Here is a 27,618-nt window from a genome sequence, read left to right as displayed (position 1 = left end):
TAGGAAATGTATGAAAAATCATAGAAAATCCATACAATTTTAGAAGTAACGCTTTAACCAGACTGTGGGCTTATCCTTTATGATGGAAACTGTAAACTAGCAATTTACCTAGAGAGTTATTAAATTACTTATTAATGCTATCAAGAATCCATTAAAAGGGGTATATCGCGGGGAAAACAGATTTATTCGAAAAAATCCATACAATTTTAGCAGTAACCTTATAATGAGGTGGTAGGATACTGTAAACTAGCAATTTACATGGAGAGTTATCTAATATCTTACTAATGCTATCAAGGACGTATTCAATACAAGAGCAGTGAGCAGATATTATTCAGCAAATGTATATAATAAATATAAACTAAGAATATCATTTAAATAAGGTTTTATGCCATAGTATTATTGCGATAAATGCGACAATCTATGTGCAATCAGGTAAACCAGGTGACCTATGATGACCTATTAAGCTACCCCCCCCCCCCCGAAGACTGTGAATGGTCTGACCATTTACAACATTACCCAGTTACTTTAGTGACGGTTACGTTGCGTATCTTACTACGATGACTTTTAACCTTCATCGAAGTTAGTCATAAACTGCATTTTCCTAAGTCTACAACACTCATTTTCAGTGGAGAATATGGCTATTCTGAAACATGTATTTGGTTTATTGTTGAGGGAAAGTTTGATCTGAAGTGATCATCCTAGACGTACTTGTTTATTGATCATATGTATACAAACAATGCATGATAAAATATTGGATTTTGTGCACAGTGACATTGTCCCTGTTATGACATCTACAGATGAAGTTAATCTCGGGAAAATCTATTTTTTCGAAGGAAGGGCAGATTTAAAAATTCCTGACACCCCTAGCCCCCGATCGAAACCTCTGCTTGGAGAATAGAGAAATCAATTACAGCTTCATTTCATTTGTCTAGGACGTGATGTCAGTTTTACCGACAGTGTATTTCCATATCATTACATAGTCTGGAAAACTTATCAAACTAGTAGACGACAGTAAAAGACTTGAATTACACGTTGAATGCAAGATGACAGTACTGCGCTCTCCTGTCTGTCTACGGTATAGCTCATTAATACCAAAATACCGTCGACCACAGTGATTTCAAGAGACAGCCAGTGTGCTAGCCAAAGGTTAAAACCATCGAAATAGGTTTCTTTGTAATGTCCTGCTATTTAAAGGGGTGCTGCCATTCTATATGCCCTCCAGTAATAAGACACACTTACACAAAAACCCTAAGGCACCCTTGATCACAGTTACCCTTCCAGGCAATTTCAAATACGAGCTCCGTTGGCCATTGACGTCATTTGAAATTACACACTTAGCACGCCTTGGGACCTGGTATGTAGGTAAAGGTCACAGTATAGGATTCTCATTTTGTAAAATTTCACAACTTATTATTTCACAAGAAATGGAAAACGAGTTTGACAGACCTAGAGACCAAGGAAATGCTGTTGAAAATTCCTTGCCAACGTAACGTTAAACTTACTTTAAATATTACTTTAAAGTGAGGAAAGAAACTGCGACAGTTAAAAGCTTGTGTGTGTTTTCTTGGGGTTGGTGATAAATTGGGGCAAAGGGAATTTGTTGTCATATTTTACGACTTTCACCTGAGTGAGCGCTACGTGTTGCATATTGAGTATCGCACCAGGAGTTTCTTTCAGGTCGTTGGAAGCAACTGCGGGTGCTCAGATTGCTCCGTTACCACATGTAGCTCGGGGAGCTGTAGAAGCACTATAGCTGTAGTAAATACTCGATCAGCATCTCTTAACAGCGCCTTTTGGGCGCATAAACTTGAGTAGATGGATGAGCGTAAGTACAACGAACCTGCAGGAAGCTAAGGGCGAAACGCAACAGATAATGAAATCCGGGAAATGAAGTACTGCTTAAATTTGGAGTTTCACGAGTTCTGCGATGCCTTGCGCTAAGAAACAGTATTTTCGACCCAAGATCTCGTAAAACTGTCTATTACATGGGTTCAGTCCTATCGAAACATCCAGGTACCGCAACATCTTTCAGGGTAATCCGTTGGACAGTGTTGACTGCCAGTACCGCAAAAATATAATTATGAATCCTGTTTATGTTCGTGCTATTCTCTCATTAGCGGGATCGCTAAAAGGATCATCTGCGTGTTCTAAGTATGGGTGATACTAATTCATCATGTTCCAAATACTGATTGCCAAAGCGCCATTCATAAAGCATAAAAGAGGGAGGGGGGCTTCATATCGCCATTGACAAAGGTCACGCTTAAGTCAGCGTTTTGTAACTGACTATACATAAACAGTGGTATTTCCCATTCTTACCACAATTGTCTGGATTCTTCAAACTTTCCTTTTGGTATGTTTTGGCACCAGGAAATAGTAAATGTGACAATAAAGAGATAAAGTCAATATGGCACCGTTAGGGAGCACAGGGCATCCCCAGATAGCCGTTAGTTACCTGGGTGACAAACCCCAAGAGCGAGAAGTCAAGAATCAATAATGTTGATTGCATAGTGTTTACCGAAAACGGCTGTTCCTTCACAGCCAAGGGCATGTCTGAAGGTTACAGCTGGCCCACACGACTGACCGCAATGCGACGTTATTTCCCATCTATATGTGGCCTGGGTGTGGACAGATGGATCCGTTCTCATGAGAGACGGTAAAATGGGGGTTCAGTGATCAAGGCCTGAAGTGACTCGAGCAGGTCAAAATGCACTTCCACAGCCTCATCACTCAGATGAGAGATAAACGACAAGCTATGATGATCACTCAGATGGGTATCTGCTGGCTGTACTTCAGATGAACGAATATCCCAAGGCACAGTAGGGCCCCATATTTTGTAATCATAATACTGTGTCAATGACGCAAACATCATGGAGATAAATCTATGAACGAGAAAATATGATTCACTGAAATAACAGTAGGTTGCCTTATGAAAATAACTTAATCTTGTTTGCTGGCCTTCCTGATTATTATTGTGCAATGGTGTCAAAAAGATAGAAATGATACTGAAAATTATACTACAGGAGACTAATGTACAAACCATCGGACTACATTGTACTCCCGGTCCAAATACTCTGTGAATATCTATTCCAGAGCTGCTCCAAATATCTTCTCAACAAACTGAGATAGATACACGAACGTTAGAAATCACCGGATTTGATAAACGTAACAGTTTGTAATGCAACACACACGCTTGTTTTGAAATGATAAATTTCGTTGAAATGAAAGTACTTTCATTCCGTTTGAAATATTATTGTAATTATTTTGGCTCAGTGCTATACGTTGCTAGCTTATAGCTCCTTCCAGCACATTTCAAACTTTGGGCCTTCCGTGCGCATGGATTCAAAAGGGTTTTACTTGTCTTATCTATCATGTTTCTCTTCACAGTTCTTACTTTTTATGACTTTGAGAAAGGATGGACCTATAAACACGCAATGAGCAGTACTTTTACGAGTGCGACGCTATTCTACGCTACTGTACGTAGCCTGAATATAGATGTAATCACTACGAACGATTTTCCTCTCTTGTGGATCATAGCAGGGGCTGAAAGACTTCAATGTTGCTTTGTCATTTTTCTTGAATGGATTGAATTACGAAGGATGGCGAGCTATGACGATGCCCTTGACATTACACACGACTAGCTAATGCCAAGGTCATTTTCTAAGCGGGAATCCGTCGTGCAGTTTAGGGGAATAAAATGCACGTAAAAACTTTTTAATATCATGTTCAAACCTGTGTGTATTTCTGGATAAAAACGTTCATTTTCGTTCCTTAACGCAGCCTGGCCGGGCCTTGCTTTGATATCCGAGCCTAGTATAAATATGAAAATTAAAGGTTTAGAAAGAAAAGTTGAATTCCCCGAGAGGCCCTCAGTAAAAGATTTTTTCTGTAAGTTTGGCAAAATTTGCAAGTCTAAATTTGACAAGTAACTTTTGTATTGTGCTTATGCAACATGTACTTGCGTGTCTGCAATTTTCAAGCCCACGCAAATCCGTACAAAATTGGTGAAGATTGTTACACTTCATCAAGAAATATTCAATGAATGCTACAAGGTGAATGTGTGATTTTACGACATAACTGGGTGAACGTGATTTTACGACATTACCGACCAGTTTGCGGTGAAATACCGTGCAATGGTTGCCATGTTCCGCAACTCAGCGAAACTGATTTGTAATGTTAACACTTCGTCGAATGTAACTGCTAACGACTGATATCATCATCATTTACTACACCCCCAGGGTCGTAAATCAGTAACCCACAAATGACGTCTCTTTTCATCATGTCCTCTTAGGGAGCAGATTCAATACTCATGTGAGTGAAGGAGAAGTAAAGTTCAAGTTGCAACGGATTATTTTCATCCCTTGAATTATCACCATGTTCCAGAAATCCACAAGGCGCCCTGAACTTTCTCGATATTTGTACCTAACGACCTCGGAATTGATGATTCCGGCACGGAAAATGAGTTAAGCGGTCTCGGTCAGGTTCATTACTACAGATGAAGCAGTAATGACTCCTTTGGTAAGTCTTCAAAGACGCCAGGAGCTCGGAACGTTTTCATTAGGCTTCTCTCTTCGCTATGATTGACTGTCCATTATAGGAAATCCTCTTCGAAGGCTTCTTGCAGCAAGGATCTACCTCTAAATAATATACTTCGTTAAGTCGTTAAGGCGCGCGGGTATTGTTCTGCAACGGTTAGTTTACTGCTGTATTGGTTGAAGGGGCTCTTCTCATCACTGCCATTACGTCAAGCTATCAGTCTCTACCGCTTGAGCACCATTAAACGTAGATTTCATCAAGACTTATAACTCTGTGTTCTTGGTATGGGTAAAACACTTCTCTTCGTCTCTATCCCTTAGTCTTACTATTCCGCCGTTGGAGCACCACAGATGATCTAGTTTGCAACCATTTTTTTCCACTCTTCTTTGTTTTCTGTTTTTCTTAGCGTTTCATTCTTGGTGATCAAAAGAGTATGATTCAGGCAGTGGAACCGTTGATGAAATAGAAACTTTACCAACTTGAAGACTGAAGAAATACATTCACGACTTTGAATCTGGGAGTCATTATTCCTAATATGCGGCATCTATTTTTTTATAGTTATTTCTGTTTTCTTTATACAGGGTAGGACGCTAACCACACTGCTTTGAAGGCGTGCCCTGTACAGAACAACATACACGGACTCAATAACATAAACAAGGAGATAACATAAGCTAATCAACAAAAAGTAACAAAAATAACAATATAAACATTGCTGAAGAGTTTCTTTGAACGTTGTTGGCTTTACTGGCGCATAGCGAAGATGCATGGTTGTACGATCAGGACATCAGTCGAGCTTTTTAGATGTAAAAATACGCATTCTAATACAACACCATTTTGGCATTCCGTTCACTACAGCGCGACTAAAAAATTCAATTTGCCGTCCAGAAAGATATAAAAACTAAAAAGAAGTGTAGTGCACTGAGTTGGCTAAATAAAACAGAAACAAACAAACAAGAAACTACGTTAAGTAATGGACGTAGAAGAAATTTAGACATCCAGGTGATAAGATACAACTTGGTTACTCGAGCAACTGGATATGATTCTGGAAGCGGCCAGACGTTTCTCAATCAAGTTGCCTGGGTAAACGTTAAGTAGAATATTCACAAAGATCGTGATTCTTAGACAAGGTTGGCAGTTCTTAGTCTATCATCAGCAAAGGGAAGTGTCCCTCATTGCACGAAGTGTACTCAATTTTAGAGCCCTACTTAGACGGAACAATCCTAGCCCTGATGGTGTGAGGATTGAAATTCTGTATTTTCCTCTTAATGTTTCTCTATAGACGTTAAGTAAAATATTCACAAAGAGCGTAATTCTTAAACAGGGATGGCAGTTCTAAGTCTATCATCCCTTATGGCACGTAGAAGTGTACTCAATATAAGACCTCTACTTAGACTGAACAATCCTAGTCCTGGTGGTGTGAGGATTGCAATTCTGTCTTTGCCTCTTAATGTTTCTCTAGAGACGTACGGAACAAGCTGGCTGTATGATTGCGTGGGTTTGCCGGACTGATTAACGTCGTCCGCGCGTCTCCTTGGCAGTCTCGGGCGCGCGCGGGCTGAAAATTGGCAGAATTAATGAAGACCGTCACAAAAGAGCCGTCTTCAATCTTGGGACATACAATACATTTTGGACAATTAGGCGTTTCGTGTACTCGGTTCTAATTATGGAATATATCCCTCAAAGTCACTGAAATTGCTGCAGATGAGTTTTTGTGCTGTCTTTTGGGAGCTGTCCCAAGGAAAGGACAAAACAGATCTGTTGCAGTCAGCGCGAGAGAACGGTTGGAAATAATGAAACTATTTTCTAAAACAAGTTTAATGGATATTAAAGTAATTTTCAGCAATCTGCTTCAAAAGTTAGGTCTGATTACTCCAAAAAAAGATGTTCAGTTAATATTTATCCGTCATATTCATGTCTACGTTACCAAGTCATCAGCAGTAGATGCATCTTTAAAAAAAAAGAGATTCCACGACATCAAGCTTAACAATCAAGCATGCGATACGTATTTGCATATTGTGGCATTTCCAAAAACCCAAGGGTGTTTGACAACAGAATGGCAATTTAGATTTCAGAAATAGCCGGTCTGTAAAGAGCTTCCAAGGACGCTGAGTAAGGCATTAAATTAATCAATATCTCACAATAATCAAAGATCATATCTCTACGCCTATGGCAACATTGAAATACCGTCGGTACGATCTGGCTATAGAAATAACATAGAAGTAATTGAAGTAAATAAACAGAATGTAATACTTCCACGCAGTTATGCATTTCTGATCAGGCGTAATCAACGTCACCATTTGTTCAAACCAAAAATCGTTTAAGCGTTGGGCTGATGTTGAAGCTAAGAAAGTACATTTCCTAATTGCTTTTCAGGCTGTTTGGCTGCTGATTTACCGTTGGGATTCCCTCTGCAAAGCTATATCGCTTGGATCGTTGCCTAACAACACATGAATTTCCTGGAACACTGATTTCTCCACTACAAATCATTAGTTGCTATACCTTATCGTACTGGTAATCACATGTAGAATGGGTTACTCAATGCCATTTATATATATATTGCATAATGTTATTGAGAAGATACAAAAAATCAGACATCCTTCTGGTTACTTGCTGATTTACCTGATTGTGACAAATCTCAAATAAAAGCTTTATAAAAACAGTACTTGGTTCGTGATTTAAGTGAGTGATTCAAGAAAACCTTTATTACTGCACCAATCAAAAGTGAAGAATTGCATTCCAGTGTAGTGATTGGCAGGGATAGTAGAGTGGCTCAGACGTTTTTATTTACATTTGTACTAATCATTGTTTGATTCCTAATGAAGAAAATGTATGATTTTTTTTCAATTCTTTTATATCAATATTTCAAAGCCCATTGGGAGAGTATTAATCTAGCAATGTGAAAAGAAGCATCACACCAGCATAATTTCAACATAAAGACGCTTGCTACTTCAGCTACCTCAACTCTCTTGTCCCGCAAGTATATCATTCAAAGTAGTATTTCTGTTCAAACGCACACAGAAAGCTGCCGTAAACAAATCATTTGACCTTTTGACTTTCTATATTTGAATACAAAATACCCTTTTCAAAAGGGCAGTGAGGTTGAGGGCATTATCGCTGTTGTTGATCTCCTGGGAATCGAAGACTCCATCATACCCTTGCCCTGCCCATCACAGGAGTCACAACCTACCTTCGGCTGAGATCAGGTAGCAGCAGGAACGTCCCAAATTGATCGCTGGGGACGTTTATGTATAAACCCCGGTAACCACGTGAGACGGAGTAGTTTGAACTCGGTGACCGGTTACCCGTCCAACCGCATTATTTATGACGGGTGTCGGTGTAATGCTGTGGTCACCGGTGCCTATAGGGGGTGGATCCCCGGCCGGGATCTGAAGCCACATTTCTTTTTTACCGGTGGACTGCCTAAGAGTACCGCTAGATATAGAGATAAGGTTACTGCGTCTATATGATCACCGGGTACCTCGTTGATTTTAACTCCGAGTTGAAAAAATCCGAGGGTCCGGCCGGGCTCTGAAGCCACATTTTTCTACCGTTGGACTACCGGACGCCTAGGAGTACCTCTATGTATCTTCGCGATAAGATTACTGCGTCTGTTGGATCACCGGGTCCCTTGTTGATTTTAACTCCGAGTTGAAAAAATCCAAGGGTCCGGCCGTGCCCAGAAATACCCCAGTTGCCACTAGGTGACCCCCGGGGCTACGTAGGGGTCACGCCCGAAAGTTGCAAAGAAACTGCCCGTAAACAAGTCGACCGGGCCCCTTTATCAATTTTGACCAAAGCATTGGTTAGATTCTGTGTCAGCTCGGTCCGGGCAACCTTATGGCAGGATGGGGAGAGGCACTTACCGATACATCCCATAGCGGTTGCCTCTTCACATTGAAAGAGAAATAATCCATACAAAACATTTCTATAGGAATGTGTTGTGTCGCCCTGGCATGTTTAAATGTAGCTCATGATTCGTAGATGGCCTAGAAACCGTTGTGTCCGTTTCTACCGCCCGTCTATTTGTAAATTATGGATACCTAAGTGCGTTGATGGCCCCTTTGACCCTCTAGGTCAAATAGCCAAACTCACAAAGTACATTGCCATTAGAAAATGACTCTCTCCCTTTCTCTTCCTTTGTACATGGCGTGGTATCTGTGTGTATGAACGTATGTATGAGTGTGGGTGTGTCTGTGTCTGTGTGTGTGTGTGCGTTCGGACGTCTGTGCGCGTTCGGGGTAGTGTTGTGTTTGGATGGGAAAGCAAACAGATTTTCGATTCCTCAATCTTAAAGAAAAAAAAAATGAGACGAAACTTACCATGAGGGATGGGTTGCTTGTTGGGTTTTCTGCTGTCAAACTTGATGATTTCGACACAGTTGGCGGGGAAGAGGCCCATCCTGCCGTGTAAGTACCCGAAGTACCAGCCGTTGTTCTCCGTGCTGAGGATCTGGACCACGTCGGCCACGTGCAGCTGTAACTCGTTCTCTTCTTTAGGGGTGTAGTCGCTCTTTGCACGAGCAAATATACGATCTAGTGTAAAAAAAAGGAGAATGGTAAGGCCTGGTGAAAAAAAAAGATTATGTTTTCTAATTACGGCGCTGAAGACAAAAGGGTAGCTAGAGATCCCTGCTATTTTTCAGATTTACGAAAATTCATCAAATACTGTTAAACTATAGCTATATTATCCTATATGTCACTAAATCACGACCATAGTATGTCCAGAACATGAGGTATTAAAACCGGAAGCTCCGCCGCAGCACCGTAATAAGCCGGTGGCCCAAAATCTAGTAATTTTGAGGTTTTCGGTTCACCGACAAACAAACAAACACACACGCATACATATGAGAACGACAATGATGATGATGATGATGATGATGATGATGATGATGATGATGATGATGATGATGATGATGATGCAGACACTTCCAAAAACACAACCTTCTGGGCGAAGGTAATGATGTGAAACTATAATGCATCAGGGCACTGGAATTTTAAACATCATATTGTGATTACATACAGAGCGCGGAGGACATGGAAGGATAGAGTAAGCTGGTGCTGGAATCGACCATAGTCCCTGACCCCTAAGATGAGGATGGGACAAGGTTAGGGTGGAAGTGATTGTGATTTCACAGATATACATTGTACAAGGACAAGTTTATTGATGAACTGGACACATATATATATAATGTTTCCTACATAATCTTGCATCAACTGTTTAAAGTTAAGCTTTGATCCGTCAGGAGGCCGTGAAATACAGGAAGTCTGTTTTGCATTTCATCACTCAGATGTCAGATCTAAAACGTGTATGTTCCTTGCAAAAAAAGAAGGCTGCGGTGACGGTCGGCAGGTTTTTTCTAAGATCGGTCGGGTAGCCGGAAACACAATAAATTTTCAAAGCCTAAGAAGAGACAAAATAACGTTGTTTTTTCCCCCTGATAAGATAGTGTTTAATGATGGAGGTCGTCTGTAACAACATAGGAGGACCATAACACTTACTGAAAAGTAACTATAATCAAATCTTTCAGCCAAAGACTTCAGACGGATATGAATGATAAACTATTATAATACTTATAATAATGATAACCACAGAGTTAACCTACCAGCCTTTAAAACAAAGGGAAAGCAAGATTAAGTGTCTAAATCATATTAGAGTACCATTCCGTAGTTTTCACCGAGTAAGTAGTAAAACCTATTGGTCACTCGAGGTCAACAACAATGCTGAGCGAAGTGATAAAACCTATTAGACTCTCGGGGTCAACCTAATGTGGTTTATATGATCAAGGAGGACCAAGATATGTTGAAGATGAAAAAATGCATCAAAGGGTGATAGAGTTACTTATTCTATTTTATCTCTGACGCCACACAGGGACAAGGTCATGGTAGAGACAATCTAGCCCATAGAATAGTTGATATCTCTCTTTGTTTCCATTTACATGGCCATCGATCATTCAAATGATGACACTAGGTCCCACCGCGCCCTCCAGTTAAGAGTCATGTTTTCCTGCCCATGGTCTCTATGGTAGATATGTATTTTTCGAATTTGGTGGGCCGATGTAGCCTCCGTTGCAGTCCTTTTCCCCGCAGCGTTTTTTTTCAATTTTTTTTTTTTTTGGGGGGCGCCGCGTATCTGCTTGGGATCACGTATCCGCCGTGCCCCTGTGTCCGCTATAGACCCTGTGTCAGCAGCAGACACAGGGTCTATAGCAGACACAGGGGCACGGCGGATACGGGATCCCAAGCAGATACGCGGCGCCCCCCCCCCCCCCCAAAAAAAAAAATTGAAAAAAACACAATGTGTCACAACACGTTGTAAATTCATTTCCCAGGAAAAACACGTCCCTGCTCTATCATGCTGCGTGTTCTTGACGTCCCTTCCGCGCGGTTCTTTTAATGGGCCAGTAGAACAGTTTTGAATGAGGGAAGCAGTCTAATATCTTCCAATGTCACATGTGCCATAGTCCTTTATCAATTCATTTTCCTAGGCCTGGAAAAACATCTCTGATTCGATGTGCTGCGTGCTCTTTATGTCATGTCCGCGACAGTTGCAGTATTGTAGCAGCAGAATACTTTTAGAATCGGGAAAGCCGTCTGAATTCTTCCACTGTCACATGTGTCACAGGCCTTTGTCAATTCATTTTCCTGGAAAAAACATCTCTGATTCATTATGCAGCAGGTTCTTGACATCTTTTCCGCGGCGGTTGCAGTAATGAGGCAGCAGAATAGTTTTAGAATCAGGAGAGCCGTCTGCATCATTCCACTGTCACATGTGTCACAACACGTTGTAAATTCATTTTCCAGGAAAAACATGTCCCTGCTCTATCATGCTGCGTGTTCTTGACGTCCCTTCCGCGCGGTTCTTTTAATGGGCCAGTAGATCAGTTTTGAATTAGGGAAGCAGTCTGATATCTTCCAATGTCACATGTGCCATAGTCCTTTATTAATTCATTTTCCTAGGCCTGAAAAAAATCTCTGATTCGATGTGCTGCGTGTTCTTTATGTCATGTCCGCGACAGTTGCAGTAATGTAGCAGCAGAATACTTTTAGAATCGGAAAAGCCGTCTGAATTCTTCCACTGTCACATGTGTCACAGGCCTTTGTCAATTCATTTTCCTGGAAAAAAACATCTCTGATTCATTATGCAGCAGGTTCTTGACATCTTTTCCGCGGCGGTTGCAGTAATGGGGCAGCAGAATACTTTTAGAATCATGAAAGCCGTCTGAATTCTTCCACTGTCACATGTGTCACAACAATTTGTCAATTCATTTTCCAGGAAAACATGTCCCTGCTTTATCATGCTGCGTGTTCCTGACGTCCTTTCCGCGGCCGTTGCAGTAATGACGCAGCGGAATAGTTTTAGAATCAGGGAAGCCGTCTAAATTGATTGATCAGCCCCCCTCCCCTTCCAATCTGTTCAACTTCCCAGAGTAATTCGCCCACCGGGCGGGACGGCATGGGCTTTTGTCCGTCTCATGAATTATTCAAACCCTTTACATTATAGCAGCTTCTACATCGAACAAAAGGGGTTTCATCAACAAAGGTTCGCGCCTGTGCGAGCATGCCATTGACTATTTACCAAACGGATCCGAAATCAAATACAGTTTGCTTTTACCCAAACAGTTAGCAAAGGTCGTGCTTTCTTTCAAACACTGCATTCACTTTCTCCCTTGACATTCCAGCACTATTTGTTTGCGGCAGTGCCGAGGAAACTGTGGTTTCCCGTATGAGTACCATAAAAGGATTTCACCACTTTATTCCTACACATACTGCAATTGGCCACCATTTCGGATGAATAGGGTGTACTGGATATTCACAGTATCATATATCACAGGATAAATTCGAAGAGAAGCCTCTTCAACGTTTATGTACAACGCGCAGCTGTGCTGAGACCCTAATGTCTTGACGGTCGAGGACGACCTTCAAACATGGGCGTTACGCTGTCATACTCACTTCAAAGAGCTCCACCATTACCATTGAAGTGCACATCAATGTTAAAATCTACAACGGGAGCTCAGGATTTGAAATCATGACCTCATTCTGTACAATGAAGAACCGGGCCAAATGTCTTTCTATCATATCCGAAAGTAGCAGCACCTTGGGCCTATTGAGCTGCATATATAGCACCGGCCCCCGAAGCCTATATATCCAGAAAAAGCACATTAGATGAAATCTGGCGTGGTCAGTATTACGATTACCCATTTTAATTAGGGTTTACTTTGGCTTGATTATAGTCTGTAAGATGATTCCGGTGTTACCAATTTCTGTTGGCGATCACCACAAATGAATCAGCACCAGGGACAAAGCCTGTAGACTTTGTTTGGAGAGTAAATGGATTTTCCGTGTTTTGTGGCATGTTAAGTCATAGCATGACGTTGTCGCGCGATGACTTGTATCGTAAATCTTTTCTGTTCAAAAGGAACCATTTGTAATGCTCACTGTCGCTTCAAGACTGGCGGCCTAACAAATCATGTATGGGCTATCTGGCACTGTGACTTCATTTATGTAACGATCATAGTGGTCAGTGTTAGCGATACATTCTATCATCAGCTATATACAGATTCCTATCAACTCAACTGAAATTAAAGAACAAAATGATATAGCTAGTTTAGCGCATAACATCACAAGGAATATCGTTTAGTTTTATAGCGATGTATACCAAACACTACAGAATCGTGATAGCACAAGAAGGCCAAGGATAAGTAACATTGATTTTTGGTAGTAGCAAACTATTCCTGCTATCGCAAGTGACATGAAAAAAATATATAGACTGAATTGTACTATTATACTACAATTGAATACGATTAGATGGATGGCAACCAATATTACTTAACGACAATATCTATATATCATTATTGAGCAGACAACAGTGAGGCACTACGCTAGCACTTAAGCTGAGACACAAAGTTTCAAAGTGCTGCCAACTATGACTAGAACGTGCCCACCCCTCAGTATTGTCACTCTATCTCTGACTAGACCTACAACCCCGCCACCATCAATTTAGATATCTCTTCACAGGAGACAGTGCAATAATACATGGCAAATTGCTTCATCCCAGGGAATATGATTAACTCAATTACGGTCTAACTGAACTTTCGCCTCGCATCTGGTTGGCAGTTAATTTCAATATGTGACCTGCTTTTGGTTGCCAATGCATTGAAATGTTTCTTGAGTTTGTGAGACGGGAATACCTAATTTCTTAATAATCGTATTTGTACATACTATTAAGTCATATTCTGTTAATGTATATGCCATAGGCCCCTGTAGGCAGCCTATCTACAATAGTAGAAGTTTTCCTGTGCAAGTTACAATACCCCGACAGTGAAAACGATGGCTGCTTGCGGTGATTTTAATGCACCATTTGCGGCGTTTTAGTGCAACCTGGTTAAATGATTCTAGCAGATTGAAGATTTCAATTCGCAGGACTGTAATCGTTGAATGATTGGCGTTGATATTAAATCCAGATTGTGTGCAGAAATGCGAAATGCTTGGGTCTGATTGGAATCTGGTGAGTAGCTGTCATTTACGGGTTAAAACCAATCATTTTTACATTTCTCCAAAAAAGAACGACACGCGTGCACTATCCTATTACTCTGTGGCCTTGGGTAATCCGATATCCCATTTCATGTCATCAAAATGCAGAAACGTCGGAGTGGTAATGGAAGTGGTCGCATTCCATGTGCTGCCTCTGCGAGTTTGTCCTTGCTTTGAATTCACCTCAGCGAGAGAGACCTCGAATGAGGTTGATCTTCTTGGCGATAAACAACCCGTAATGGTGACTACGCAGCGGGATGCACCATTAAGGCATTCATGGAAAATTCCCCAAGCGGATTTCAGCAAACCAGGAGGTGGAAAGAGGACTGGAGGAGTAGCTCTTCGACCTTGTTTTTACGTAAAATGGCGTACATAGATTTGTTACTGCTTTGCTGTCAACCCTAGCCCTACCGATGGCGTTCAAAATAGAAATCTCTATTCAGCAAATATCTAACGACACATGAATTGCATTTTAGGTCTGTCTCAGGCTCTAACATATTCCTTATATCTCATCTTGTGACAGAATGAGTCCATAACATTATCACTGGAGCTGTTTAATAAACATTAACTGTTCTAGTTTTTTTGTATAACGATACCATAAGCATTCTGGTGTCAAATTAATATATAAACATTCCTTTTTTTAATAGATTCTTCCTCGAGCATTGCTGTGTAAACTACTTCTAGTAGAGGTTATCCTGAAGAATGTTCAAAACGCTTCCATGACATTTGGCCTTTCCTTTGAAATCAAAAGACGTCAAAACACCTAGATTGTATGAAATGACGTAAGAGCCAGCTCATTTTACGTACATTCTAAGCATCCCGGGCCGCGTGCTTTAGGGACAGGAGGGAACACTTCATCATATAGCTCGATACCTTAATTACGTACATTAAGAGCTTTAAGTAATGTTCATGTGACAACAAAACTACTGCTAGGGTAGCTAAGGGTAAAGTTTCTGATGTGACGAAAAACTGTTACTTTTCAGTGATTACGACATAGCGGTTTTGTTACAGATCTGCTGCTACGAAATATTTTCAGGTTTTGTTATAGATAATACATTATATGTATATCAATATACATAACATACTGTGGAAATATAAGAAAAGGGGGCAATTTTTCATCATACATCAAAACGATATTTGTTATTATTATTATCATTATTGTTAAAACAAAACTAAAAAGGTTTCAATTTTTCATTTCCTTATCCGACGGCCATCTTAGGAACATCGCTAACTTTTGTCAATTTGTTACTAGGAGTTACTTTGTCCTTCACTTTCTTGTTGTTTGCCAAATCTTGAATTCCATCGAGCCTGGCAATTAAGTAAGCTGGCACATTTGCAGTCACGAAGAGTTAGATCCCGCGCCACGGGATACGAGCAACAAGGTGATTAGAATATGTTGCTGTTAGTCCCTCAAGGCTCGCAATGAGATGCGGGCCGCTTCATCTCTCGAGAACGTTTCAGGCTGTATAATCCTCAAGACATCAGCAGGAACGAAGGAGTTTGCGACTAATGAGTCGTTACCTCACTAACAGGACATGCAGATTAGCTGTGTGATGGCCGTTGGTTGTGGCACTTGATGAAGGCGACTGTTACCTTACCAACAGTGACTGTTACCTCACCAACAGTGACTGTTACCTCACCAACAGTGACTGTTACCTCACCAACAGTCACCTTACAGACATATAGATTAGATGTCCGCTGGCTGTGGCACTTGATGAAGGCGACTGTTACCTTACCAACAGTGACTGTTACCTCACCAACAGTGACTGTTACCTCACCAACAGTGACTGTTACCTCACCAACAGTGACTGTTACCTCACCAACAGTGACTGTTACCTCACCAACAGTCACCTTACAGACATATAGATTAGATGTCCGCTGGCTGTGGCACTTGATGAAGGTGACTGTTACCTCACCAACAGTCACCATACAGACATATGAAATAGCTGTACGATAGCCGTTGCCTGTGGCACTTAATGAAGGTGACTGTTACATCACCAACGGTCACCATACACATATATAGATTAGCTGTATGATGGCCGTTGCCTGTGGCACTTGATGAAGGTGACTGTTACCTCACAAACAGTCACATTACAGACATATAAATTAGCTGCATGATAGCTGTTGCCTGTGGCACTTAATGAAGGTCACTGCTACATCATGAACAGTCACCATACAGACATATAAATTAGCTGCATGGTGGCCGTTACCTATGGCACTTGATGAAGGTGACTGTTACCTCACCAACAGTCACATTACAGACATATAGATTAGCTGTTTGATAGCCGTTGGCTGTGGCATTTGATGAAGGTGACGGGTTTTGAATATATAGTTTCCTAAAAAGTTTTCTCCTAGCTGCCAGTCTCCACGACTCAGCGGACAAATCCACGACGACAGACAGGCCATGACGTCATAATCAGACAACCAGACGGCACAGCTTGAAGAAGGACTTAAATACCTTTCTACTTGCATCCGTTTTCTTTGCATATCAAAGTACGCATTATGACTAGGCTGGTGTCTATTGCAATGTCACGAGTACGTGAATGGAATTTACGTGAAGCAAAATATAAGATAACTTTTCTTATTCGAGACCATTCTTTCTTATGAAACTACTAAGAGATACGATTCTACCCTGTATACCGGTGCTCTTCATTGTCTAATATTTCTCCTTTTGTATACGTACCAAAATATGGTTTATTCTCTATTTCCAAGATGTAAAATTATCTTGAAGAAGACATTTTCTTGATCCCGATTCCTAGCTCACCAAGCCACTTACTAGACTATATTCCACATCAGTATGCCGTGATTTGATTGTTACGCTCTATTTTCTGATATGAAACTATTATGATGGCAAAATTGCATACTTCAGCTTTCATAAAAAAAGGTCAGTGAGTTCTTTAAATGGTGTGTCTCACATAGATAGACGATCAAAATGTTATTTTGATAAATAGGTGACCTTCATTATAACTACTCGTAAACCTCAGGTGATATGGGAAAGCTATCTATGTAACCAAAGGGAGGACGTATTGATTCCACTTAATCTACATGCTTCTGGATAGTGTTTGACATATATATGGCCTTTGATGAGGACACTGTCATTAAGCAGAAGCCATTAAGAGCGCTGCTTAAAGTGGAAGCTCAATTTTCTACCTGCACAAGGCAGAAAATTAACAACACCATGAACAATAATGTGGCGGAAACCAGCAATATGGAGTTCAGGGCTGCCACAACATCTTTTTCTCACATTGGCTAGTAACAACGGACCAATCAGACGGCGCAATATCTTCAAACGGCATTTCATTGGTGTAGAGCTCAATTGGAAATCAGCTATATGGAGGTCAGTACCGGGGCTGCCACAAAATATTTTCTCTTATTGGCTAGTTACAACAGCCCAATTAGATGTCACTATATCTTCAAACGACATCTAATTGGTTAAGAGCTTCCCGTTTTTTTATACCACAAATGTTTTGTTCATTTAACGTTGGGTAACATAAATTCGTTGGGTACTTAAATTCGGGATTTTTCGAAAACGGGGTATTTAGGGATATGTGCTAGATGCAACATCAGTGATACCGCTAGAAACGCAAACTTGACAAACTAACGCATTCAGAACACTGTCTGAAAAGCTTCGATAACCATGCATTAGAAGTTGGCGACGTCAAAAACTCTCCGTCCCTTATTGACAGAGTCTGGGGGCTTCGTGGGAGACTCACACTGCACGGTTGTTCGCTGGTTTATAAGACAAATGTCACATCTACTGCCTGCTAAACACAATTATTTACAAGACAACTTATTACAATCTCTTTTGCTAACCTGCAACTGGATTCTAAGTGTGATCAATCATCAAAACTCCTCTTTGTTGCTACAACCTACGGCACGTGTATTTTCCCGCCGCCATATTGTTACCCAGAATCATGTCGTCAAGCAGACGACAAAAGGTTTGGGGGGAACACTTTTTTGTCTAAATGTTGCGTGTGATAGTGGACTGAAGACGATATTTTCCTCAAAGTTTGCTCCTAACACAACAAGGAACACATGGACATAGTAGTATAACCATTGCTACGGCATCCAGCTAACTTGCCATGAATAATGTACACGTTGCCATGACGGTGGGGATCGACTTTGAGTGACGTTCTACCGATTCAACAAACGGGATGTAATCGAATGCCTGATGTGTGCGGTACGGCCGTTTTTTCGTGTATTTTTTTTACTTGGACACGTCTATATCCATAGTACTCTCCTCAAGCCAAGGATGGAACGAATAGCTGCTGTATAAAATGTGATTAGCGGTAAGATATTCAAGACGAATCTTCTCTCCCGAATTAATGTGCCCCCCTGTCCGACAGCACCGTCCTTGTGCGTGCGGCGGACGGTAGTTTCAAGTTGAAATATTATGGTGTCAGCACGACTAGAGACAAAATCTACCATATATATGATTAGTGCAAAGATAGTACATGATACTGACAGAATAATAGAAAAAAAGGATGGTTTATTGTTCTGCTAGATTGATTTCAGTCAACCATTATCGGAAAAATCCCGAATTTATGTTACCCAACGTTACATAAATTGACCAGCGATATGTTTGGCTAATGTTCATTTGCAGAATTAGGCAATTTATTTAAACCTGAACATGTTACTTTTTATTAGAATATATATACCTACGTGAAATCTTGGTTACTTCCTTTCAACCAACTGAAGACCTTTTTCAATGACAAAGTTTAATTGCTTTTAGTGCCATCGATTCCAAAGCACTAATCATGGCTGCAGCATATATCACTGAAATAGCCTATTTGTAAGTTTTCGTCCTTCACCTACGAAACTTGGGGGTGCCATATTGGATACCAGCCATCCACCCATGCTTCAACGATTCTTGTCAGACTTGGAACCACCTACCATATGCCGAACCACTCATCTGAGTGATACAGTATTCTGGGCATATGTTTCCAAAAGTTAGGAAATCACTGGAATATGCAATGTACATGCATGTTATCGTCCTTCACCTACGCAGTATCTTATTTGAAGCCAGCCACCAGATTGCTTCAACTCATCCTATCAGAGTAGGGTATACTTACTGTCTGAAGAACCGTCAATCAAAGTGATTTGGGCTGAAGATGTCCCAATTTCGTTTCCTTTAACAAGCCTTATGGACCGTGATCACCCGTGCAATTTCTTTGACGACGCTGTTGTTAGCTGCATACTCAAATCTAGTTCTGTATACATTTGTGATAAGGCATTTTGATTCGTCCATGACGTTAAAGCCGATTATTAAGTTTCTACAGAGGTCCAACTCACATCGGGTATTCTGATAGAAAACAATATTTCTGCACAAACGCCGTGTATGTCAGTCGACAGTAGGGCTATGTAGGCCACACCACTAGCTGCAATGTATTATGGCATCGTCTTGTTTCTAATGAAATTTATGTTTGTTCATCATGTTTATATCCATTTTAAAATTACCGATACTTTAGACGACATGGATCCTTCCGTCTATCATAATATGGTGAGATATCTGCATAGTGTAATGACCCAACAAGCTCCAGGGAAAGGTTTGTTGCTGCAACCTTATATCATTTGTATTTTAAATTCTCCTTTTAAAAATTACCAATGATTTAGATGACATTGATCCTTTAGTCTATCAGAATATGGTAAAATATCTGTTGTGTGTAATTACCCAACAAGTTACCGGGAACATTTTGTTGCTGCAAACTTTGTCGTCAAATGCCTGCTAGACATATTGAAATCAGAGAAGTAATCCCCATTGCGATGATATGCAGGACTCAAGGGTTGATTACAACTTGTTGTAGTCCTGTCGTTTTGCAAAGTGAACTAGAACTACTTTATCTCATGGCCTCAGTTAATAGTGCTAAAACAGTAGCTACATCTTAGACAATCCAGATTGGTTCCAGTAGATGCGTTTTGTACAGTTTAGTCTACGTACTAGGTTCACGGTAGAATGTGACACGCATTTCATCGTTCCGGAATTTATAGTAGAATACATCAAAAAGGTTAAAACGTTAATAAAAAGACTAGTCACTGCGCTATTTTATCGTAAACATGTCATTGCCACGAACTGAATAGGCCATGAATACATTAATACAGAAGTAAGGCGACTCCTCAGGGAAATACACCTATTTCTACGCATGCAATATAATCCGTCTGAAAACATTGATGTCATTACTTTCGGCTTTCTTCTGCAAGCAACTAACAAATTAGGCTATTACGGTAAACTATGTAGATGTAAAGCGATAGCATTGCAGAGTCTGTTTCATTATTGTCTTTATAAGATTGTCTGCAAGTTCCCTGTGCAGGTACCGGTCGATGAGCAATCGTAGCATTCAGTATTCATTTCCAAATGAGCGAGCTAACCCCGTATTTTGCTGTCATTTTTTTTGTTCACTACTCTCTCATTTATGTTACCACATTTCTCAATCTCACATGTTTAAAACGTTAAGAAAAAGTTTACCATAATTTCAAATAATTGATTTTAAGTTCAGGTTATGACGTGACAAATAAAGAAACCCTTGTAATATTGTCGCGAATCTTAGTACCTTTTCTTGATGACGTAACGTTGTATTTTCATCCCTCCATTGTCAGTCGACTCCTACGGTAAAATTCCTCAAGCGGTTACATGGTATCCCTGTTGAACTAAAATCTGGCAACTCTCATAGCCCACCAGCAGATGAATACTTACAGTCTACAACAGACCTGTATTTGTCCGCTTCAATATTGAACATCATCGAACACTGGGGTATATTTAGATCGAAACATCAAATAAAAGGCAAAATTGCAACACATTGTGACTGCCATCACCCACGTACGTTGGTGAGCAAGAGATATTCTTTTCTTGGTTAAAAACAAACGTTAGACATTAGCCCAAGAATATACATATAAACTGGTAGACTGGCGCCGATCTCGATATCGATCGTGAGGTTATAATGGCCTGGGCGCTCGGGGGAACCAGCAGGTGACTTACAGTAACTAGCTCTATTTCTCCCCATCCGGGGTCAGGAGTTCACGTCCCTCACTTTAATGCCGCTATACGAGTAGAAATCATAGCATAGATCACTAACATACGAAGCAATCTCAGCTTCCTATCCTTATGAGAAAGATTGATTTTGTTTGAAGTGGCGGGACAGATCTTTTATTTATTAGGACTGTTTATCGATGTATCTGTTTCCCGACCACAAATCAGCTGGATATATGTCTGGCCAACTACCATCGGCCTTAGATACTCTTCAGGAAAATTTACATGCACCTAATGGAATACTAAACAGCAAGAGTTTGTGTTGCGTTTCATGAAACCGGTCTTAGATCACCGAAGAGCTATAAACATAGTTTTCTACTGGTTGTTACAGAGAAAACACATTTTCTACTGGTTGTTACAGAGAAAACACACGCTATGTACAGTGTTTGCAGATTCATGATACCCCAGGTCTTTTCGACAAGTACAGTGAACAGTAATCTCAACTAAACGTTTCGCCTTGAGACTGCAACACTTTCTAGTGGAGTGCATGTCGGATGAGCTATACAGCTAGAATGCGAACTCACAACTTCTTGGTCCATAGGCAGAGTCGCTAACCATTGGACTAAGCACTCTATTTGTCATTCATGTATTCAAAGAGTTTTAAGGGTTTAGAAAATATTTCACACACGTATACAAGCAATGGAGCGGCCATGATGATGTTAACTTCAGGTACTAGACATCTGTAGTTGCAGGCTTAATGAGATCGGATAGGACACCTTACAGCGCGGGTAAACTTTCAATCAAGTATATGTTCAATCATCTGGAACCTTTCGAAGATGCTTTTGCAGATTTGATTGCTCTTGACAAGTGAGCTGTCAATGGATGACATAGTGATGAATTTGCAAGAGATATCAAACTTCTGGGTAAAGTTCATAAAAGGGTACGTGTCAAAGGGTATATCTGTCTTAGAATCCCAGGTCTCGTCAAGCAAAACACTTTAGAGTATCGTTGCTTAAGTCACAAAGGCTCTTTGAAAACTTCAAAGAACATATGTTCTTCTTTGTACTATTTTAGTAACTTATCAGTTGTGAAATATGCAGTTCGGTTCTCTTTCACTTATGTAAAGTCACTAATTTCATTGTATTATCTTTTCAGTTAGTTAGTAAGTTAGTTAAATAGTCTGTTTTCTTCAAGGGTTATTAATCTATGATGGTTAGCTTTTCGTGTTTGATATCATTTACTAAACATGTTAAAAGTCATTATCAAGTAACCAATCGAAGGGGAAACCCTATAAAAGGAGTCTTCAGGCTTCCCATGTATGTTTTTTTAAATCTTTTTTACTTATTGCAACAAAATGCACTTATCAATGTGCAAATAAACAACAGTACATGAATGGAATGTCCCAAGATTGATAAAGAATATCAAATAATTTTCTTTGAGCAGATAAGATCAATGATGACATGAATGTTTTCATGAGGCCTTTGAAGTGATCATGCAAATCAGTGCTTTGTGTATCATGGAATGTCGTCATACGATAGCCTAAACCTATTTGGCAATTAGGATATTCTAAAACGTATAGTAATTATCAGACTGATACAGAACTAAATCCAAATATCAAAGAAAAGGGATCAAACATCTATTCCGGGGACTAGCACCAGCTGTGTTCCAGACTTGATTTGAATCTTTTGTTAAATGTTGATCGTGCTTTTTAATGAAGTGCCGGTGAGCGATGGGTTGATGGTATTGGTTAATGTTCTGGAAAGAAATGAATCGTTGTGAGCATGGTCTTTTATAGGTGACTCGGTTTTCGAGCGAAGGAATGCAGGTCACACGCAGCCTAGCTTATCTTAGGAAATGGTATAAGGCCACAGCAAGTAAATTTTATGGTTGGAATCATATGCAGACTCCAAAAGACGAGAGGGCAAACGAAATATGAGTATAAAGAAGATGGCTAGATTTTCAAAATAGATACCAACGTTGTAACAACGATTTAAGAGACAGAACATACTATCACAGGCACAAGTCTGTTAGTCCTGTATTCAAGGTGACACACGTATTGTAGATTGACTGGTATCACTTACCAAATTGGCAACTACTATCGTGGCTACCACATCGGTGCCACTTTTACAACTATCGAACTGGTTGCACTTCTACAACTGCAGTCATGGCTACCCAAGCAGTGTCACTTCTACAAGTACAACAAAGCCTACAAAGTGTCATATTGTCCGATTTTGTGGTACTTTCTCATCATGTTGACCCTATCCGGTGTGGTTAAATTAAATATATATATATATATTTTCAAAATCAGGTGACAATAAATGAGCGCGCTGATGTCATCCATAAAAGTTAGCCTAGATAATGTCAGGGAGTGGGTGACTGGAGAAGGAAACCCTTAACCTACATGGCAGTCTGCAAAATTAGTACATTCTTGTTATGGTTGACTACATTTGATTGAAACTATAATGTATTCTAAACATGATTACAAGAAGTAGATTTTGAGATACTCGCGCAAGGTAGAATCGATAACACGCGAATTTGTGTTTCATTATTGCACAACATGTTAAGTGAACTATGATGCTGTTCAATACTAGATAAAAACATGCAAAATTAGCACATTTTTATCTATTGAGCCATGCCCCTATTCCTCTCATCACACTATCATAACCTAGAATCTGCAGTCTCAGAATTTTACATGAGCCGGCTGTCTAATACGTGACCTTTGCGGGTTGTAAATTGAAATAAAACTTTCCATTTATTTCTAGTATCGATTAAATTCCCCACAAAACTGTTGACGGGGTCGAAAATGCCGGGATTGAAGCCATCTTCCTAGCTATGAAAGGTAGCATGTAAAGGGGACGTGTTTGGGATTGCAGCCAAAGACCTATTACTTCAAATTACCCAATTTACCGTCCAGTAGCAAAGGTTAAAGACTGTGCCGTCATACAGAAAGATCTACATCAACTACAAAGCTGGGCAGAAGATTGGCAGCTGAACTTTCACCCTATGAAATGTACTGTCATTAGGTTGGGAAAGGGTCATCCTGACTTTGTATACACTATGACGGACAAAGAAGCAAGTACATCTTTGAACTTCACACAGTTAGAGAAAGACCTGGGTATTATGGTAGATAAGGACCTGAACTTCAGTAATCACGTAGCTGCAATAACCAACAAAGCCAATCAAGTTGCAGGACTTATGTGGAGAACCTTTGAATTTGTCGATAAAAAAGTATTCTTACTCTTGTACAAATCTCTAATCCGCCCACACTTGGAATACGGGGCACCAGTGTGGTCACCATACTCGTGGAAACTAGCTTTTGAGCTCGAACAGGTTCAAAAGAGGGCAACAAAACGTGTCCCTGGCCTCAGGAATATGACGTATGAGGAGAGACTTTGAGTGTTGGACTTACCAACTCTAGTCTACAGACGTATTAGGGGAGACTTGATCAACGCATACAAGTTCATCCATGGAGTGTATGACTTGGAAAGCCCTTTCGACTTGATCGAGGAAACTAGAACTAGAGGACACAGTTTACGTATAAAGAGGAAAACATCTAAATCCAACAGAAGAGCACACTTCTTCAGCGTCCGGGTGATCCCCTGGTGGAATAGCCTACCCGAGACAGTAGTGGTTTCTCCCAGCATAAACTGTTTCAAGGAGAGGCTGGACAGGCTCATGAGGAAACACAGGGTGTACTTTGACTTCAGAGCACTAGACAACCCCCACAAACTGGAAATGACTGTGACATAAAAGTGAAGAGCGGCCTAAAATGGAACCAGCCGATTCCTACCTAGCCGAAGAAACTCTACTCTACTCTACTCTACTAATATATAGAAATTACCAAGGCTCCAGCAGAACGGACCTGAGATGGGCCTATCGCAGCAATTATCCGCATACTGCTACAAGTTACAACCATGTTCTAGCGTCAAAGTATAGGTGTAGCAAACCACCGTGTAATGTTAGTGAAGATAACAAGTAAGTAGTTAAGTATACCGTGCATCGCTCTCATCATCGTGACATGGGTTCAGTTCCCATCTGGGGTAATTCGGTCCAAAGTAAGAAAAGCGTTTTTCCAGGTCATTTCACAAAACATTGTTCGTTTTCCTCGGGGACCTTTAAAGTTTCTACAATTACTTGTAAATAACCTTCCGGGTGTGAAACTGTAGACGTTATAACCTCAGCATAGATTCTCATTTTTGAGAAAATTATGCATAAGTCAGATATGTAGGGAGAATTAAATGCAAAAAAGTCACGCGACTCTTAGACCTATAGTCAATGCGAAACTTAAAGGGATCAAAATGGGATAAAAACAGATGAAATTAGACGTAAGTTTGCTCTAATTCACAAATTCATTTCAAGAGGTAAACTATACCATTTATATATGCAAATCATGCAATTTTCTATACGCAAATAAATTTCTTTTCAGCTAATAATTATAAACACATGTACATAACATGTTGTTACATCTTTTTCTTCTCATGAATATTTGTTATACTGTAGCATGGAAACTTTCGATTATCATAGCCACTTCCTCAATCATTCCTGACATCTACCCCGCGATCAGCATTTTCTAATCAACCAAAAAGAAAATAGAACCAAGGTCATTGAATTTTCGTCTCTCTTTCCTTTAGATTCTTAGTATACAAAGTATTTGTTTTCTTCAAAGTTATAAAACCTTTTGAGGTGGAAAGGAAAAGAAAAATCAACGTTGTTAGTGATTTAATTTCAATTTTGTTATAAAAATTGCACATTGCTGGCCCCCCTTTATAAAATGTTTATCAAATATGTAACCCGATCAGTTTGAAATCAAAGCTGTAATGTGTACTGGTAGAATAAAAAATTGAGGTTTTAAGACTTGCTTCAGTATTCTACAAATAAAATCGACTTCATAAAAGGCCCAGACAAATATCAATTTTTTGACGAGATTGCTGTTAGTTCTGATGATAACAAATGAGATGATTTTTGGATGATGACGTCCTCATTCACACACCGATTCCAAATGTACATCCATGCATATTCACAGGCTTAGGCTTCCACAAGCTTCTCTTGTCATTTGATATTGTTTAACCCAGCATCAAGTTTAGTTTAGTTGATACTTGTTAAGGTGATGGAATGCGTGTTTAAAATTTGTTCAGCTAGAAATAGAAACGCCATAAATATACCACAATCGATGGATGCGAGTATAAGGGTAGGTTATATGTACTGAAACCCTGCACGCAGACACCTGTTGTGGTATGAAGCGCATGGATACACATTGCGGAGGTGTGCGCGTGTGTGAATGAGGCCCTGATGAGTTGTTGGAGACGGAGATGGGATGGGATGAACCTCACCTCGCCTCTCCGGTCTAGTGACCGCGGGGTTGCAGGACGTGATGGAGGAACCTAGCTCTTTAAGCGCCATGATATCCTTACTTCCTCTAGACGAGTGAAGCGGCGGGTTGATGGTGACCAGTTGACAGTTGCTCGGGACTCTTTTCTTGCTCCTCCCTCTGCAGGCGAGGGCGGCGACGAACACCAGAAACACGAACAGCACCCCTCCTCCCGCACCGGCCGCGATCATCAAGAAATGTTGAGGGATCTCAAAAGGTGGATCTATCAAAACAAACAAATAAGCAAACAAACAAACACACAAACGGTTAGAGTTTAGCTTGTCATAGGTTGCCATGAACAGATGTATAACACTCAAGGGCGTTCTAAAATTGTGTTGGGTCTAGATATGTCATAAACCTAAACATGGACATTGGTGAGTATCAAAGTCGCATCTTTGACGTTTTGATATTACTATCATTCTATATTGGAAAGCATGATAACCTGCTCTGATTCACAATTGGTGATGTTCAAATTGTAAAAGTTTCCTTTGTCCACTATGACAAAGCAAATGTTGGGTGTTGGTGGGACATTTGATACTTGACCCTGGTCACGCTGAGCGTGTGAAGATATGAATTATGTTTGGGATCATCTGACAGATATAAAAAATCACCAGGTACTAAATTATTCACCACATATTGCGGGTGTTTTCTCGGGGTCAACTCTGGGTCATGTCGCTTTTCCAATGACTACACGTATTTGTACGTTAGGGCAAAGTGGGCTAACTAGATTACCAAGACAACATGGACACGGAGTGTTCTGATTGGTCAAATTCACAATTGCTTCTGATTGGCCAAATTCACAATTCATGACAGGTTGTATCTTTGCCAATGTTTTAATATGTTGGTCCATTGTCTTAAGTTAAATGGAGGAGGGTTTCTTATAAACCTTGCAGGCTTCTTATGTCCTCCTAGATCCTGCACGTTCTTTTAGATATTTTCGGTTATTTCACTATTGTTTTTTGTCTATATATGTGCGAATGAATAAAACAAACTCCAGTGGTAGTGTTATATTGGCCTTATGTATTTCATTTGACTTTTATTATTGTCGTCATTTTTGATCATAAAATTTGAAGATGAAAAAAATCTAGAAAAAAAGGTAATGTGACTGTTGACGGTGAAGGTACAGTTAATATCAATGTCTCTTGAAAAAAACTTTTGTAATGTGTTTTTTCTGATTAACAAGCTTACATTTTTATCATATCTTACTTTTTATGTTCTAGACG

General features: G+C 40.2%; 1 protein-coding gene across 8 annotated transcripts in view; it reads right to left on the bottom strand.

Moving 5' to 3' along the window:
- Positions 1 to 27,618, bottom strand: part of LOC136445451 (titin-like) — a 113,427-nt gene that overhangs the window by 33,754 nt on the left and 52,055 nt on the right. For 7 of the 8 annotated variants that reach the window (XM_066443491.1, XM_066443489.1, XM_066443494.1 and 4 more), the window contains 2 exons: positions 26,358 to 26,618; positions 8,853 to 9,065 (listed from right to left, as the gene is read on the bottom strand). In XM_066443491.1, coding sequence (XP_066299588.1) covers positions 8,853 to 9,065; positions 26,358 to 26,618 — 474 coding nt within the window. The remainder of the gene's footprint in view (positions 1 to 8,852; positions 9,066 to 26,357; positions 26,619 to 27,618) is intronic. The other variant, XM_066443493.1, reaches the window with a different exon arrangement.

Source organism: Branchiostoma lanceolatum, chromosome 11, assembly GCF_035083965.1.
Source record: "Branchiostoma lanceolatum isolate klBraLanc5 chromosome 11, klBraLanc5.hap2, whole genome shotgun sequence".
Lineage (NCBI taxonomy): Eukaryota > Metazoa > Chordata > Leptocardii > Amphioxiformes > Branchiostomatidae > Branchiostoma > Branchiostoma lanceolatum.
The sequence above is the reverse complement of the archived record's forward strand: the minus strand, read 5'-3'. Positions and strand labels throughout refer to the sequence as shown.